At 35.6% G+C, this 15,808-nt stretch overlaps 2 protein-coding genes across 2 annotated transcripts; one reads left to right on the top strand and one right to left on the bottom strand.

Moving 5' to 3' along the window:
* Positions 1-968: 968 nt before the first annotated feature.
* On the top strand, positions 969-3,678 carry LOC132167022 (Tetratricopeptide repeat (TPR)-like superfamily protein). The gene has a single exon (XM_059577914.2). The coding sequence runs from the start codon at positions 1,108-1,110 to the stop codon at positions 3,523-3,525; it is 2,418 nt and encodes an 805-aa protein (XP_059433897.2). The 5' UTR covers positions 969-1,107; the 3' UTR covers positions 3,526-3,678.
* A 4,735-nt stretch (positions 3,679-8,413) lies between these two features.
* LOC132167476 (uncharacterized) lies at positions 8,414-9,367 on the bottom strand. The gene has a single exon (XM_059578466.2). It carries the CDS (start codon positions 8,972-8,974, stop codon positions 8,435-8,437), a length of 540 nt encoding a protein of 179 aa, XP_059434449.2. The 5' UTR covers positions 8,975-9,367; the 3' UTR covers positions 8,414-8,434.
* Between the last annotated feature and the right edge of the window lie 6,441 nt (positions 9,368-15,808).

The raw sequence follows: 15,808 nt of genomic DNA, 5'->3' as shown, positions 1-15,808 counted from the left end.
ACAACCCCACCGACTTAGGCCTGATCAAGGGCAGAACCAAGATTTGTTACTAGGAAAGACGAACTTACGTGAATGTGAGTGGTGGTAATAATGAGGAGTTGAACTTCTGAGATCATTGAACCATTGAAAAGAGTGTTTTCACCGCGTGATCCTCGAATTCATTCATTTATATGCCAGGGCGCTAACAAAAGTAATTAAGCGTTATGGAGTTGTGCTTATGGTCAACAACTCAGTTGTTTATGTTCTTAGAAGAAAACAAAGGTAAAAAATTAAGTTGGATGATTTTCAAGGAACATATACATGCCTATCACTCGACTTTGGGCATTGAGCGTAAACCTGCCAACTAGGAGGGGGGGTGCTATTCCGTGTTATTTTTATATGGATATTTAAAAAAATAAAAAATAAAAATCAAATTCCCTTCTAGTTGAAAAATTGGTCATTCTTGTGTGTCATCAGACTAATAAATATGAAATATCATTCATTCATTCCATTTTAGCTTCTGGGGCACTGTTTGTTAAAATTTGTATTTTATAATAATGTTGTATATTGAATCACAATGAATATTGTACATAAAAGGTCTATATATACAGGCCAATAATACATATACTACATATACATAACTTATGTGGGACAACCAATGACAGACACAGGGGGGGACCGGGAGTGGCCCTAGTCCCCCCAAATCACAAGAAAAAAAAATTTAGGCAAAAAAAAAAAAATTAGCCCTTGATCCCTCTCCAAATTGAAACTTGGGTCCGTCCCTGACAACACTATATATAATTTAACATATGTTTTTTGTTATCTATTTTTAAAATAAAAACATTAACAAATAACTCAAACATAAAAACACTCTAAAAATATAAAAACAATTTTCATAAATATTGGAGTAAAATAATAATAATAATGGATAAAATTTAAAAACCCTCCGGATGTGTATCGTTTTTCATTTACATTTCCCTCGAAAAACTCCCGCCTAGAACATCACTACCGTTGGAAACGGAATAAACCTTCATTCGCCCTACCGACTCAGGTATTGCAGAAAAGCGAAAACTCAATGGTTTTTAAGGGTTATATCTCCAGGACGTTCAAAGCTTCCTCCGTTTGAAAATGGCAGCGACATTTGTTCATGCCTACTTCTACAACTCCAATGCACCAGAAAGTGTTTCAAGTAGACAAGTCAAAACGATGAAAACAAACCGGAAACCATGGCTCGTAAAGAAGCCGAAAATCTACAAATCAGCTTCACTTAATTGGAACCAATCGAATGATGTGAAAGCTTTGGTTGAACCACGCACTCTCTCGCTCACGCGGAATCTCCGTGCTTCTGTTGATTCTGGGTGTATTGAACATGCACTCTACATGTTTGAGAAAATGAACCGTTGTGATCCGTATGTCTGGAATGTGATGATTAGAGGGTTTACCAATAATGGGTTGCTTAGAGAGGCAATTGGTTTTTATTGTAGAATGGGATCGGAAGGAGTTCGAGCTGATAATTTTACATACCCTTTTGTGATCAAGGCGTGTACAGGGTTGTTGTCCTTGATGGAAGGGCAGAAGGTTCACGGTAAGTTGTTTAAGATTGGGTTGGATTTGGATATTTACGTTTGTAATTCGCTTATCGTTATGTATGCAAAGATGGGGTGTGTTGAGTTTGCAGAAAGGGTGTTTGGTGAAATGCCGGTTAGGGACTTGGTATCTTGGAATTCTATGATTAGTGGCTATGTTTCCGTTGGGGATTGTTGGAGCTCATTGATGTGTTTCTGGGAAATGCAGGCACATGGAATGAAGCCTGACAGGTTCAGCATGATCAGCGCTCTTGGTGCTTGTTCTCTTGATTGTTGTCTGCGAAGTGGGAAGGAGATTCACTGCCAAGTGCTCAGATGTGGTTTGGAATTGGATGTTATGGTACAGACATCACTTCTTGACATGTACGGAAAATGTGGCAGGATGGATTATGCAGAGAGGTTGTTTGACAGAATTACTCCAAAAAACGTTGTGGCTTGGAATGCAATGATAGGTGGGTATGCTCTAAATGCTCATCCTCTTGACTCATTTGCTTGCTTGAAAAAGATGCAAGTTGCTGATCTCTTGAACCTTGATGTGATCACAATGATAAATGTGCTTCCCTCTTGTGCACAATTACAAGCTCTTTTAGAGGGTAAATCTGTCCATGGATTTGCCATTAGAAGAGGTCTTCTCCCTCATTCAGTCTTGGAAACTGCTCTAGTTGACATGTATGGAGAATGCGGGGAGTTGAATCTGGCAGAACGTGTATTTGGTGAGATGACTGGAAAAAACTTGATATCATGGAATGTCATGCTTGCTGCTTATGTACAGAATGGGTGGAATAGTGAAGCGTTGAGTCTGTTTCGAGATATTTGGAACCAGCCTTTTAAGCCAGATGCATTTACATTTGCAAGCATTCTACCCGCCTGTTCTGAATTAGGCTCATTGAGAGAAGGGAAGCAAATCCATGGTTTTATCATAAAATCTGAACTTGGTACAAATACCTTCATCTTGAATTCAATTGTTTACATGTATGCCAAATGTGGGGATTTAAGGAGTGCACGAGAATGTTTTGATCGCATGTTGTATAAGGATGTGATTTCATGGAACACGGTCATTATGGTATATGCCCTTCATGGGTTTGGTAGGTTTTCTGTTCAGTTGTTCTCTGAGATGATGGAAAAGGGCTTCAAACCCAATGAGAGCACCTTTGTCTCCCTGTTATCATCTTGTAGCATTTCTGGCATGGTCGATGAAGGGTGGGAATACTATAATTCAATGAAAAGGGACTATAATATAGATCCCGGAATAGAGCACTGTGGCTGTATGATTGATCTTATTGGCCGGGCCGGAAATCTTGAGCTAGCCAAGAGATTCATTGAGGAAATGCCCTTGGTCCCTACGGCCAGGATATGGGGATCACTGCTGACTGCAAGTAGGAACAACGGAAACATAGAATTAGCTGAACTTGCAGCTAAGCACATTTTATCCTTGGAGCATGATAATACCGGGTGCTATGTCTTGCTTTCAAATATGTATGCTGAAGCTGGGAGGTGGAGAGATGTAGAGCGGATTAAATGTCTTATGATAAAAGAAGGTCTAGAGAAAACGAATGGCTGTACTGTGGTTGAGATCAGTTCTAGAACTTGCAGATTCATCGATGACGACAGGTCCCATGCTGAAACAAACATGATTTGTGATGTATTAGATATTATCACGAGGAATATAGGGGAACATGTTTATGTTCATAGTGTTACCAAGTTCAGACCATTAGATTTGAGGAAGAAAAGAGCAAAATCACCAGGGAAACACAGTGTGAGATTAGCGATTTCTTTTGGCTTGATATCCACTACGATTGGAAGCCCTGTTCTTGTAAGAAAAAACACTAGAATATGTGAAGATTGCCACAGTGCTGCAAAGAAGATTTCAGAGATTACTAGAAGAGAGATAATAGTGGGAGATTCTAAGGTCTTTCACCACTTCAGAGATGGGCATTGCTCATGCAGGGATTATTGGTGACTGCAGTTTTTATAAACACTTGGAAAATTGTAAGACATGCCTGGCTAGAATCTAGATACGTTTTCATGGCACAATGAGCCAAAAGATCTAGCAGAGAACGTATATATTACTTCAGGAAGTTGTCCATTTAATCAAATTAGCAACATAGTGGCTTAATTTATTAAAAAGGTCCATAACATTCAGAATTAACAATCTTCTTCAAAAATTTATAGTGTTTCGTGATATAAACAATAGAAATGTGAAAACAGATTGTATTTTAAGGAGTATTTTGTGTTTTGAGTTGTTTGTTAATGTCTTTGACTTAAGAACAGAAAACAAAGTCGTTAACAAACATGGTCAGTGTTTTTTGTCTGGGTTAAGAACCATGTAACTCTTCCTTTTTCTTTTTTGGAATTAATCCCTTTTTTATTTTTTTTTTAATCAATCAAGCCTTTGGATTTAGGGGTGAAAACTAGCATGGGTCACAAGACAAAGGAAAGTTCAAGAGTGACAAGAACGTGTTGAGTATAAGATGAACTAAATCACATCTTATAACACACGAAAAGTTGTGGAATTTCAGAGAAAAGATCAAGGAATTTTTGTTTCTCTATTTATTAAAAATATATATATATTTAAAAGTCCTGCCAATTGTTCATTTATGTTATTTGCTTGATTAAGAACCTTAATAGTCATTTTCACTCAAGCCTACGTGTGAAAGACAAAGGGAAGTCAAAGGCCAGAACATTAATAACATATTGAGTATGACATGAACTAAATCCAATCTTATAATAAACTACAAGTGGTTGAATTTAAGAGGAATGATGGTTATCTCAAAAGTTTAAATTAATATAGAATAATAAATTTACTCATTTAATGTATATTTTAATTTTTTTTTTTAATAAATAATGCTTAACATATAAAATATTTAATTAAAGTGAGAGGTAAATTATAAAGACAATATTTAAACTCAATAATTTAAAAATTTAAGCTAGTAAAAAAAATATTAATTATTTACTATATAAGGCGCGGCTTAAAGAAGAAAGAACCTTTTCTATACGCGCGCCGGCAGGGCGCGTGGGGAAGGCAATAATGGAATGTGGTCTGGAAATGTCCCTTGTCAAAAATGGCCTTGGAATTAAATCCACAGCATTGAGCGGCTGAGCCTACCAACCTTATCACACCCACCATTCTCGAAGACAGTAGTACTGTAGAGTCAAAGAGTGTTGTACAGAGCAAAAAGTGGGGAATTTGAAGGGTAAAACCGTAAAGTTGTCGCTACAAATTTCTTTTAATTTTTTTTTTTTTAAATTTGGTTGGTGCAGTCTTGTGCGTGCAAGTTGGATTGCGGTTCAATTGCGACATCATTATATATTATTTGACAAATTTTATTCCTCCATAGCCGGAGGGAACATGTGAGCCATAGCGTTGGTGTTGCAATTTACTCTCAATTTTTATTATAATTTTTTACAGTAAAGTTTACTTAACCCTCAAAACTATCGATTACGATAATTTACCCTCAAAACTATCAATTACGATAGTTTGCCCTCCAAACTACTAAAACAATGATAATGTACCCCAAAATTTAACAAAATGATGAAATTACCCTTATTAAAATAAAAACAAAAATATTAAAATTTTAATTTTAAGGGTATTTTTGTCTTATTGAAAATTCTATAGGGGTAATTACGTCATTGTGCTAGCATTGGAGAGTACATTGTCATTGTTTTGGTAGTTTATGAGGTAAATTGTCATAATTGATAGTTTGTGGGGTAAATTGTCACTGGAGTGGTAGCTTAAGAAGGTTAAGTGGACTTTACCTAATTTTTTTTATCACGTTTTACCTAAGTTATAATTATATTTAATTATTTAATTGTTAATATAGCAAACATTAGGTGCATTGTCACATTAATTTATATAAGAGACCTAAATATGTTTTAGGATTACTTTTATAAAGGTCTTCTGAACTTTCACGTGTTTTAAGAAAATTCCTCGCAATCTTAATTTTACTCCCTCAAACTTTTAATTTGATACAATCTACCCCTCTGTTAGTGGCGTTAAATACTAACAAAGGTTATGAAAAATACCAAAATACCCACAACTTTTTCTTTTTTAAAAAAAAAAATTAATGTGAAATTAGTGTAAATTTGGAATTTTATAAAATTTTTAAGAATATAAAGATCATTTCATTCATTTAAAACATTTTTTAACGCCAAATCCTAACAGAGAGGGTAAATTGCATCAAATTAAAAATTCGATAGGTAAAATTGAGAGTTTTTTATTTGTTAAAATTCTCTTCTTGTGTATTTTGTTTTTTTTTTTTATTATTCTCAAAATAAAAATATCAACAAACAATCTAAAACATTTAAAATTGTTTTCGTATTTATGTCACAGAACATTTTTTAAAATAAAAAATATTAACAAAAACAAAATAGAAAGCTATTTCAATCATAATAAGACTTGTATAAATTTATAACCATTAAGTCTCCTAACATTATTTTTATATATAAAAAAGGCATAACTTAGTGTCTCATCATAGCTTACAATTATTATTACTTTCACTGCGGTCTAATCTTTCATAAAAAAAACAATGCTAGCTAATTGACTTGCTCTGGTCTATGGTTAATCAACCCTTGATAGCGCCACAAGTCATTTCGTCCTCAATCATGGATCAATTGCTCATAATTATTATAACATGCATTTTTTCCTATCTTATGTTGTAATATTTGTTACAAACATTTATTTTCTAGTCACTTGAAAATGTTTTATTATTTGATAATATCTTCTTAAAGATTTTTATGAGAAGTAAAAATCATCTTTAACCATTTTGGTTTATAACCATTTATATTTATTACTTGGTTATGAGATATAACTTTTATGACTATTTGTATTAATTAATTGGTTATGAGTTATTAAATAAAAATTAGTTTTAATTGATTTTTATAGTTTTAACCGTTAGTCTTTAACAACTTTAATTGTAGTTTGACCATTTGATTATTAACAAACGTTTTACTGTTTTTTGGTGTTATGCCATTAACCCATTGATTTCCTTACCATTTTATAACTGTTTGGGGTTAATATGTTTTATTGCATTTTATAACAAGTTTTATGCCTGGGAGTTTTTTAACGTTTTGACCATTTTTATCATTAAGATTTCCTTTATGACATACTTTCCAGCACTTGTATATATAGATATACTAATACATTGAAAGTGAGAATATATGTGAGAGATAGAAGAAAAAATCACTTATTTTCTATCTAAAGCTAAGGTGGTATAGTGTGTTGCAAAACACTTGTTTCATGGCATATGCTTTATTATTGGTTTTTCTACAAAATAATATTCTGAAGTCCCTTATCAACTTTGACAATTGGGTTGTTTTATTTCTCTTCGTTATTTGGAAATGCGTTTTTAACGAAGGTAGACGCTATAGTCTAATCCTGGGAGGTTGCGTGTCAAAGGATCCGATCGCACCGAGTTATACACTCCGGGAGGCACGAATCAACCTTTAAGGACAACGCTCTTTGGTGATTTTATAATATTGTGAGATATTTCCATACTCTATTTTCATCTTTTGTATTTTATTTATTTTATTGTTAATATTCATATTATAATTATTTTATATCAATGAGAATTTGTGCACCATCCAAAATTATTTCCAACATCTTACACTCTTGTAATAAATAAATAACTAAAAGGCAACAACAATATAAAAATAACAAGAAAAATGCTTGGGTATAATTTTTAATATAATTTATTTACAAACTAATATGACAAGTTTATAATTAATAAAATAATTTTAAAATGTATAGTTGACAAATTCGTCGCTAATTAATTAAATTAACAATTTTTTTTTTTTTTTTTTTTTGTTGCATATCTCTACTCCCAAATAACAAAAAAGAAATTATGCTTTATTTGCTGATGTATTTAGGGTGGGGGAAGAGATTTTTTTTACAAGTACAACAAAAGAACCAAACTATAGGAAACAAATATTACAACAACAAAATTAGAAAAAATATATATATATATTACAACAACAAAAATCACTAAAAAAACACATAATTAAATACAAGCAAATCAACGGAAAATTCCAATCTAGACAAATAGTTAGTACCTCACTACTTCGGAGGGAGACTTTGAAGATGGAATTCAAGCTGGAATGCAGCCAGCAAAGCTGATGGTTGCAGCCTATGATGAATATTTCTAACGAGAGTACTAACAAGAGGAGGTATATTTACAATAGTTGTGGGATCTCCTTCTAACAGTGAGTTAGAAGCCAATTAGATCAAATTTTGTTAAGGCTTAAATTTGAATATGAGAAATTTGAAAGACCAAAAGGACTCTTCGAAAAAGAGCTTAAGGACCATAGATTTGCTATAAAAGACCCGAGGTAGCGGTGGTGTGTGAAGCTCACTCGCACCAGTAAAGGTGCAGAAGAGACGTGTGAATGATAAAGGTGGATGGATAGTTGTAGATTTGATCTTCAAAACCCCAAGCAAAAAGATAAAAATTAAAAAATAAAAAATAAAAAAAAAAGGTAAAAAATAAACACCAATCTAAAAGAGACCGAAGGTGGAGATGATGGGTTTGAGGAGAGGAGAGGAGGGAACATCCTCCCTAGAACGGAGGAGGGGGGTTTGCTTCTTTGAGAGCCTGGATATAAAAATCAAAATAATCTTTTTGTATTTTTAGCCGTATTTTTGTTATTAGAAGAGAAAATAAAAAGACAACAAAAACAAAACAAAACAAATTTGTTTTTTAAAACATGTATTCAATATGTTTAATTATTTGAACAAAACCCTGGCAGTCTATTATATACAAAAAATCAATTTACAAATTGAAGAGATTCCTATCATATCTACCAGTCAAACCCCAGAAGTTTCCCAAAAAAAAAAAAAAAAAAACACCCTCTCTCTCTCTCTCTCTCTGTGTTTCTCATTCAACTTTCTCATCGTCCTCCTCATCGTCCTCGTCATCATAGCACACTGCACTCCCTCTTCTGTCCCAGAAAGCTTCCTTAATCCTGGAAACGACGTCGCCGAGCCAGCCAAAGCAGCCGAACCACCGGTGCCCACACGAGCACTTCTCTCTAAGCCTCCCAAAGAAGCCCTTGTTGCCAGTCTCCGCAGGCGTGGACATGGGCTGGAGATACGCTAAAGCCGCGTGTTTGACCAGCGGGTTCTTGATGGGGATCTCGTCGTACCAGCTCGAGTTGTGGGTCGGCGACATCACCGACAGCGAAGACGCCGGCAAGAGGTCCCTCAGGCTCGTGTACGTGATCGCCTCCATGCTTATCATCTCTATGTCGGCGATTGGGTACTCCGAGGAGTTGAAGCCGTTGGGCACGAGGAAACTTGGGGAATGAGAGTGGGAATGAGAGTGTGAGTTGGGGCGGAACTTCAATGGGAAATCCGGTTTTGGGTTCGGGTTAGGATTTGGGTCCGAATTTATTTCCTTGATCATAGGGGTTTCCATGGTTATATAATTCTCAGTGAAAGTTAACTGAAAATGTCTTTTCAAAATTTGAAGCTTTGGGTTTTGCTTATCTGGGTCTCTCTCTACTAATAGACTTTCGGATGGAGGGGGATAAAGGTGTGATTAGAGACTAAAACGGTGGCTTAATTAAGAGCTCTGAGAGATTTGGAAGCGGGAGGAGATTTAGGTGGGCGAGGGAGGACGGAGAAGTGCGTGTCCACGCGCTCTAAAGGGAGTGGTTATGTACGCTTTCGGGGTGGGGGGTGCAATACGGGGATGACGCCTGTCTACTTGGTAAATGGTAACGTTAGAATCGAGCGCGTGGAGCTCCTGATTATTTAAACTCTTTTGTTATATCTATGTGTATGATTACACCACGCCGCTGTCTTATTAATATGACACTGTAAATTTAGATTAACTTTTGTTGTTCAACCAAAAAAAAAAAGAACTATTTATTATAATTTATAGTGAAATGTTATATGAATCGAGATTCACAACGATTAAATAATTATTTGGGTATTTTTGCAAGAGACTCAGCTGTCTGAATAGGTAATCAAACAGTCTAAAATTTATTTGAATGGCTATGTAAAATTTAATCAAATTGTGTTCTCAAGAGGCAAATCAGTCGATTGAAAACTACATCTCTCATCTCATAAATCAAATATTTGTGAGCTAATGATTTTCTAATAAGCAATTAGCTACAAGGGTGTCATTGTGTTGGCAACCAAATCTTGCCACCTAAGTATAGGGGCCAGTAGTAGTAGTTGTCCAAAATTTTAAAATCAAATAAAATGCAAGTTCAGCACCAAACTCTGTACTTGATGAAACTTGACCATATGATTTGCATGGTATTCGCTTGGGTGGGTACGATTTTAATTTAATATAGAAAAACCAAAAAAAACAAATGATTCTTGTGTTTTCACACTTTCAAAAATTGCTATTTAGTCCCTAGGTATTTTTATAATTTTAATTCAATTCTCGAGTTTTCATTTTCAACAAATATGTGCTTAGATTTTACCCAAGTTTCACATATGTCTCTCTATCAATTTGTGATTTAACGTGCCATATCATACTACTTAATTGATAATACATTACATGGCGACATGGCTTGTGTTTCACTCCATATGTGCCAATTATTATATTATATGTTCTACTTGGTAAATTTACCTTAAATTATAAATTTGCACTGAATTAAAAATTAAAAACAAAAAAAAAAAAACAAAGAAAGAGAGAGATTTGTATGAATTTAAGGTAGGTTGATGTGTGGAGCTGTTTGAAATTGGCATGAGTAATAATACTGCACACGCTCTTATTACTACGGATAGAAATTTGCTACAAATTATTACGTTTTCATTGGTGGGCCTTTTTGCAACGATTAGTAGTTTAGAGAAGTTGAGTGTGACATGGTAGGTTGTGGGGAGTAACGTGTAAATGAGTTATAGTCAATAGGAATTAAGTGTAATTAACCCTAACAAATAAATGCAAGAGTTAATAAAAATATCATTATTTTTGTAAATTTTTTATATTAAAAATATTACTTGATGCTTACATGGAAAGGTACGTTCGTAGCTTAAATAAGTTCAACAAAGACTCGTTGATGGTACTTACAATTTAAGACCATCAATGAGTCTTTGTTGAATTTATTATACAATTACCTTAAATAGACACATGTTACATGTATATTTCTTGTACATTTGTTTTACACCGATTGCCATTGGATTTTATTTAAAAAATAAATATATGAAGATATACCGAAAATGTACAAAAAAGAAAAAAAATCATGTCTCAACTATATATATATATATATATATATATATATATATATATTAACGAGAAATCATTCTAGTCTTATTAATTAATAAATGATACATCACAGAGCAAAAACTCTTATAAAATCATAGCCGAAGCTACGAGGCTACAAGTCATAAATACATACATAACAAATATCTGTTAACCCATGACAAATTTTCAGTTGTAACAACAAATCTGTTTCAGATAGACTCAACTCAATGCATAGGTAGCTTATACTCATCGGCCCTGGAAGCAGAAAACCCATTGCCGAAACTCATCCTACTTAGCCCGAAAGCCAGAAAACTATTCACATTCACGACCAAAAGGTCTAGACAATCCTATTCAAACAAGTTACAAAGAAAATGCAAAATTAGTGCAAAGCCGCCGACATATTAATCATCCTGCTATATAAATTAGTGCAATTTATAAATTTGCTAGGCCTATGGTTGTGTTTGGGAAAGTTTTTTTTTTTTTTTTTCATTTTTATTTTTCTGGGATAGTAATAAGAATTCATTGATGTAATAAAATAATTTTAAATTTTCTTTTAGAGAAAAATGCTATTTTCTAGATAAATGGAAAAGGATCGGAGAAACAAACTGCCAAATATGCCAGAATTTGTTTTATAACTTGCCGACACATGTCAATTAGAGAAAATGATCATCTCCATTTAGTATATTTTGAAAGGTAGTGTTGTCCAAAAGTTTTAATGATAATGCACTACCCTTCAAAATACACTAAATGGAGGAAATTGAGGGATTTTAAAATGGAAAGGATTCTTTTCCGTCAATTAGCTAGCATGTCATTGCAAGGTGTTAAATTTTTTTTTCCTATTATTACTCCAGCTCCCTCTTTAGAGAAAAAAAAAAATGACATTGCAGATAGCATGGCACATCGTCTACACTCTACGAGATACTATCCCATGTAAGAGAATATATTACATTCTTATTCTCATATTTTCAAGTACATATATTCTTTGATATATCGAAAAAAAAAAAAAATAATAATAATAATAATTTTTATTATCACATAAAAAAGCATTTAAGAGTGAAAATAAAAATATGTGTAACACTCCTACTCTTGTAGTGCCACCAGTGACGCTCTTCTCAAGTAATATTAGAGCATTTTCAAAAGAGTAATCAAATTTTTAAAAGCATTCACAATGGAGGAGCAGTACCAAAATCTTAAAAAGCATTCACAAAGCAAACTCATAACTCCCTACTTTCCTTTAAAAATAAAATTAACAAGTAATATGCAGGAGTGGTAAGAAATCACGCACCTCTTCGCAACGATCATCCAATTCGTACGGACGCAAGGACGGTCTCAGTGGATATTGCATAACATACAGCTGAAAACAAATTTCAAGAAAATTAGAAAAACACTAGTGCGCACACAATATCATACACACGAGTGAGATATGAAAATAAGTACTTAGACCTTAGTGTCGTCATCCAAGGAAGGATTGAAGAAGACGTCGATTTCGCGAACGACGACATCGTCTTCATCCATGGGATCATCTTCAACAGTGCGATCATCTTCCTTTGATTCTACCTTGGCTTCGGTATCCGTTTTTACGGCACCATTCGACGCCAAGGATGCTTCATCCTTAGCGCTAATTGCTTCTTCTTCTTCCTTCTTAGTCGTAGTGGCGGCATCAACTTCAAGGGGTTCTGGTTTTGATACAGGCTCTTGGGGTTCCGGTTTCAAGCTTAGTTTGGATTTCAGTTTCGGTTTCGGCGCGAATCTTGAGATACGAGACAGAACATGTCCCGACGCGTTTATGTTGTCTAGGTCCATGCTCAAAATCTGTCTCACCATAACTCTCTCTCTCTCTCTCTCTGTGGCCTGAACGGTGAGTTGCGTCGCTGGTGAGGTTTTGGAGGCGGCGAGTAAGATTTTTGAGAACTCTCTCTCACAGTTAATTGCTTCTTCTTTTTTTCTTTTTTTTTTTTTTTTTTTTTTTTTTTTTAACCTAAGAAAACAAAGCAAACTCTTAACTCCCTACTTTCCTTTAAAAATAAAATTAACAAGTAATGTGCAGGAGTGGTAAAAAATCACGCACCTCTTCGCAACGATCATCCAATTCGTACGGACGCCAGGACGGTCTCAGTGGATATTGCATAACATACAGCTGAAAACAAATTTCAAGAAAATTAGAAAAACACTAGCGCGCACACAATATCATACACACGAGTGAGATATGAAAATAAGTACTCAGACCTTAGTGTCGTCATCCAAGGAAGAATTGAAGAAGACGTCGATTTCGCAAACAACGACGTCGTTTTCATCCATGGGATCATCTTCCTTTGATTCTACCTTGGCTTTGGTATCCGTTTTTATGGCGCCATTCGACGCCAAGGATGCTTCGGCCTTAGCGCCAATTGCTTCTTCTTCTTCATTCTTAGTCGTAGTGGTGGCATCGACTTCAAGGGGTTCTGGTTTTGGTACAGGCTCTTAGGACTTCAGTTTTCAGCTCGGTTCGACTCCCTACTTTCCTTTGAAAATAAAATTAACAAGTAATATACAGGAGTGGTAAGAAATCATGCACCTCTTCGCAACAATCATCCAATTCGTACGGACGCTAGGACGGTCTCTGTGGATATTGCATAACATACAGCTGAAAACAAATTTCAAGAAAATTAGAAAAACACTAACGTGCACACAATATCATACACACGAGTTAGATATGAAAATAGGTACTCAGACATTAGTGTCGTCATCCAAGGAAGGATTGAAGAAGACGTCGATTTCGCGAACAACGACGTCGTCTTCATCCATGGGATCATCTTCAACAGTGGGATCATCTTCCTTTGATTCTACCTTGGCTTCAGTATCCCTTTTTATGGCGCCATTCGATGCCAAGGATGCTTCGGCCTTAGCGCCAATTGCTTCTTCTTCTTTTTTCTTAGTCGTAGTGGCAGCATCGACTTCAAGGAGTTTTGGTTTTGGTACAGGCTCTTAGGGCTCCGGTTTCAAACTCGGTTTGACTCCCTACTTTCCTTTGAAAATAAAATTAACAAGTAATATGCAGGAGTGGTAAGAAATCATGCACCTCTTCGCAACGATCATCCAATTCGTACGGACACCAGGACGGTCTCTGTGGATATTGCATAACATACACTAAAAACAAATTTCAAGAAAATTAGAAAAACACTAACGCGCACACAATATCATACACACGAGTGAGATATGAAAATAAGTACTCAGACCTTAGTGTCATCATCCAAGGAAGGATTGAAGAAGACGTTGATTTTGTGAACAACGACATCGTCTTCTTCCGTGGGATCATCTTCCTTTGATTCTACCTTGGCTTCGGTATCCGTTTTTACGACACCATTAGACGCCAAGGATGCTTCAGCCTTAGCGCTAATTGCTTCTTCTTCTTCTTCCTTCTTAGTCGTAGTGGCGGCATCGACTTCAAGGGGTTCTGGTTTTGGTGTAGGCTCTTGGGACTCCGGTTTCAAGCCCGTTTTGGTTTCGGCGGGAATGTTGAGATATGAGACGCAACATGGCCCGGCGCGTCTATGTTGTCTAGGTCCATGCTCGAAATCTATGTCTCCCCACGACTCTCTCTCTCTCTCTGGGGCCTGAACGGCTGAACGGTAAGTTGCGTCGCTGGTGAGGTTTTGGAGGCGGCGAGTAAGGTTTTTGAGAACTCTCTCACACAGTTACTTGCTTCTCTTTTTTTTTTTTTTTTTTTTTTTTTTTGTATAAGGGGTGATAACATCGCGGTTTCAGCCCAAATGCTCTCATGATCGTCAACGACCATGCCTTTTTAGAAGAAAAAAAGAAAGCTTAGTCAAGAAGGATAAGTCCACAATCAATTCCCTTGAGTGGAGAAGAAAAAATGGCCAATCCTCACAGTTTCGTTAAAGCCTCACTCAAGGTCACCCAAGGTTGCCATAAGACCTCGCTCAAGGTTCCCAAAAACCACCAACCCCGCAGTTCACCCACGAACCTGCAAAACTCGCCAACCTTGCCTCGTTTTCGAGTCTGTCAAAGCAGAGGCCCGAGACCCGAGTCCCGAGTTCCGAGACCTGAGCCCCCGTGGCTCGAGTCCCGAGGCCCGAGTCTATAGATTTGGGCTATGTTTTTTTAGCCATATTTTTAGGCTATAATTTATTTGGCCATGTTTTTTTTCATCTTTTTTGAAACATTTTTTTGCCTTGAACCTCTAAAATAAGACTAAAAAATAGCAAATTAAATGCCCAAAACACTTAAAAAGCCCAAAAGTTCATTTTTTTAAAAAAAAGGGTTATAACCACGCTCTTATTGGATTAAATAACCGTTAACCACCGGTTATAAAATAACCAATAACTGCCTAGACGGTTGGGGTTATTAAAAACTAATAACCGCCCAAGTCAATTGCGGTTGCCGGTTATAGCCAATAACCGACGAATATAACTATTTGAACACCCCTAGTGATCAGCACCATAATTATAAATAAAATATAAATAGAACCATATCAAACCATGTGGTTCATCACCCACATGAAAAGTGTTAGGGGTATTAGACAACCAAAACAACATCCCCAATCACTTTACAATCTCTCACGAATCTAAAACTTTGTTTTTTATTCATCGCTATGATAGATACGAAATTGCTGTAACCCACTCTTTAAATCTAGTTTCATAAACATGGTGGCACCACATAACCGATCCAAAAAGTCATCCACTCAAGGAATACAGGAATATATGCATGATTGTGATATTGTTAATGATACAACTATCCACACACATTGTAACACCCGAGAATAAGGAGTGTTATACACATTGTCAATGACCCATCATTCTTGGGCGTAAGCAAAGCTAGTATTGCACAATGGCTAAGACTTTGTTGGATATGATCTTTAGACAATACCTCATCCATTTGACACTTAAGTTTCTCATGCTCTTCAAGATTCATAGGATAATGATGGCGATTAAGATTAGAACCAAGCATCGGATCAATATGATGTTGCATGTCCCCCAAATGAGGTAACCCAATTGATATGTTTGGCTTCGTCAATCCTACAGTGGTGAAGTTTATACCGTTATACTATTAATG

Source organism: Corylus avellana, chromosome 2 (genome assembly GCF_965113065.1).
Source record: "Corylus avellana chromosome 2, dhCorAvel1.hap1.2, whole genome shotgun sequence".
NCBI classification, from domain to species: Eukaryota; Viridiplantae; Streptophyta; class Magnoliopsida; order Fagales; family Betulaceae; genus Corylus; species Corylus avellana.
This window is presented reverse-complemented; position numbering and strand designations above follow the sequence as displayed.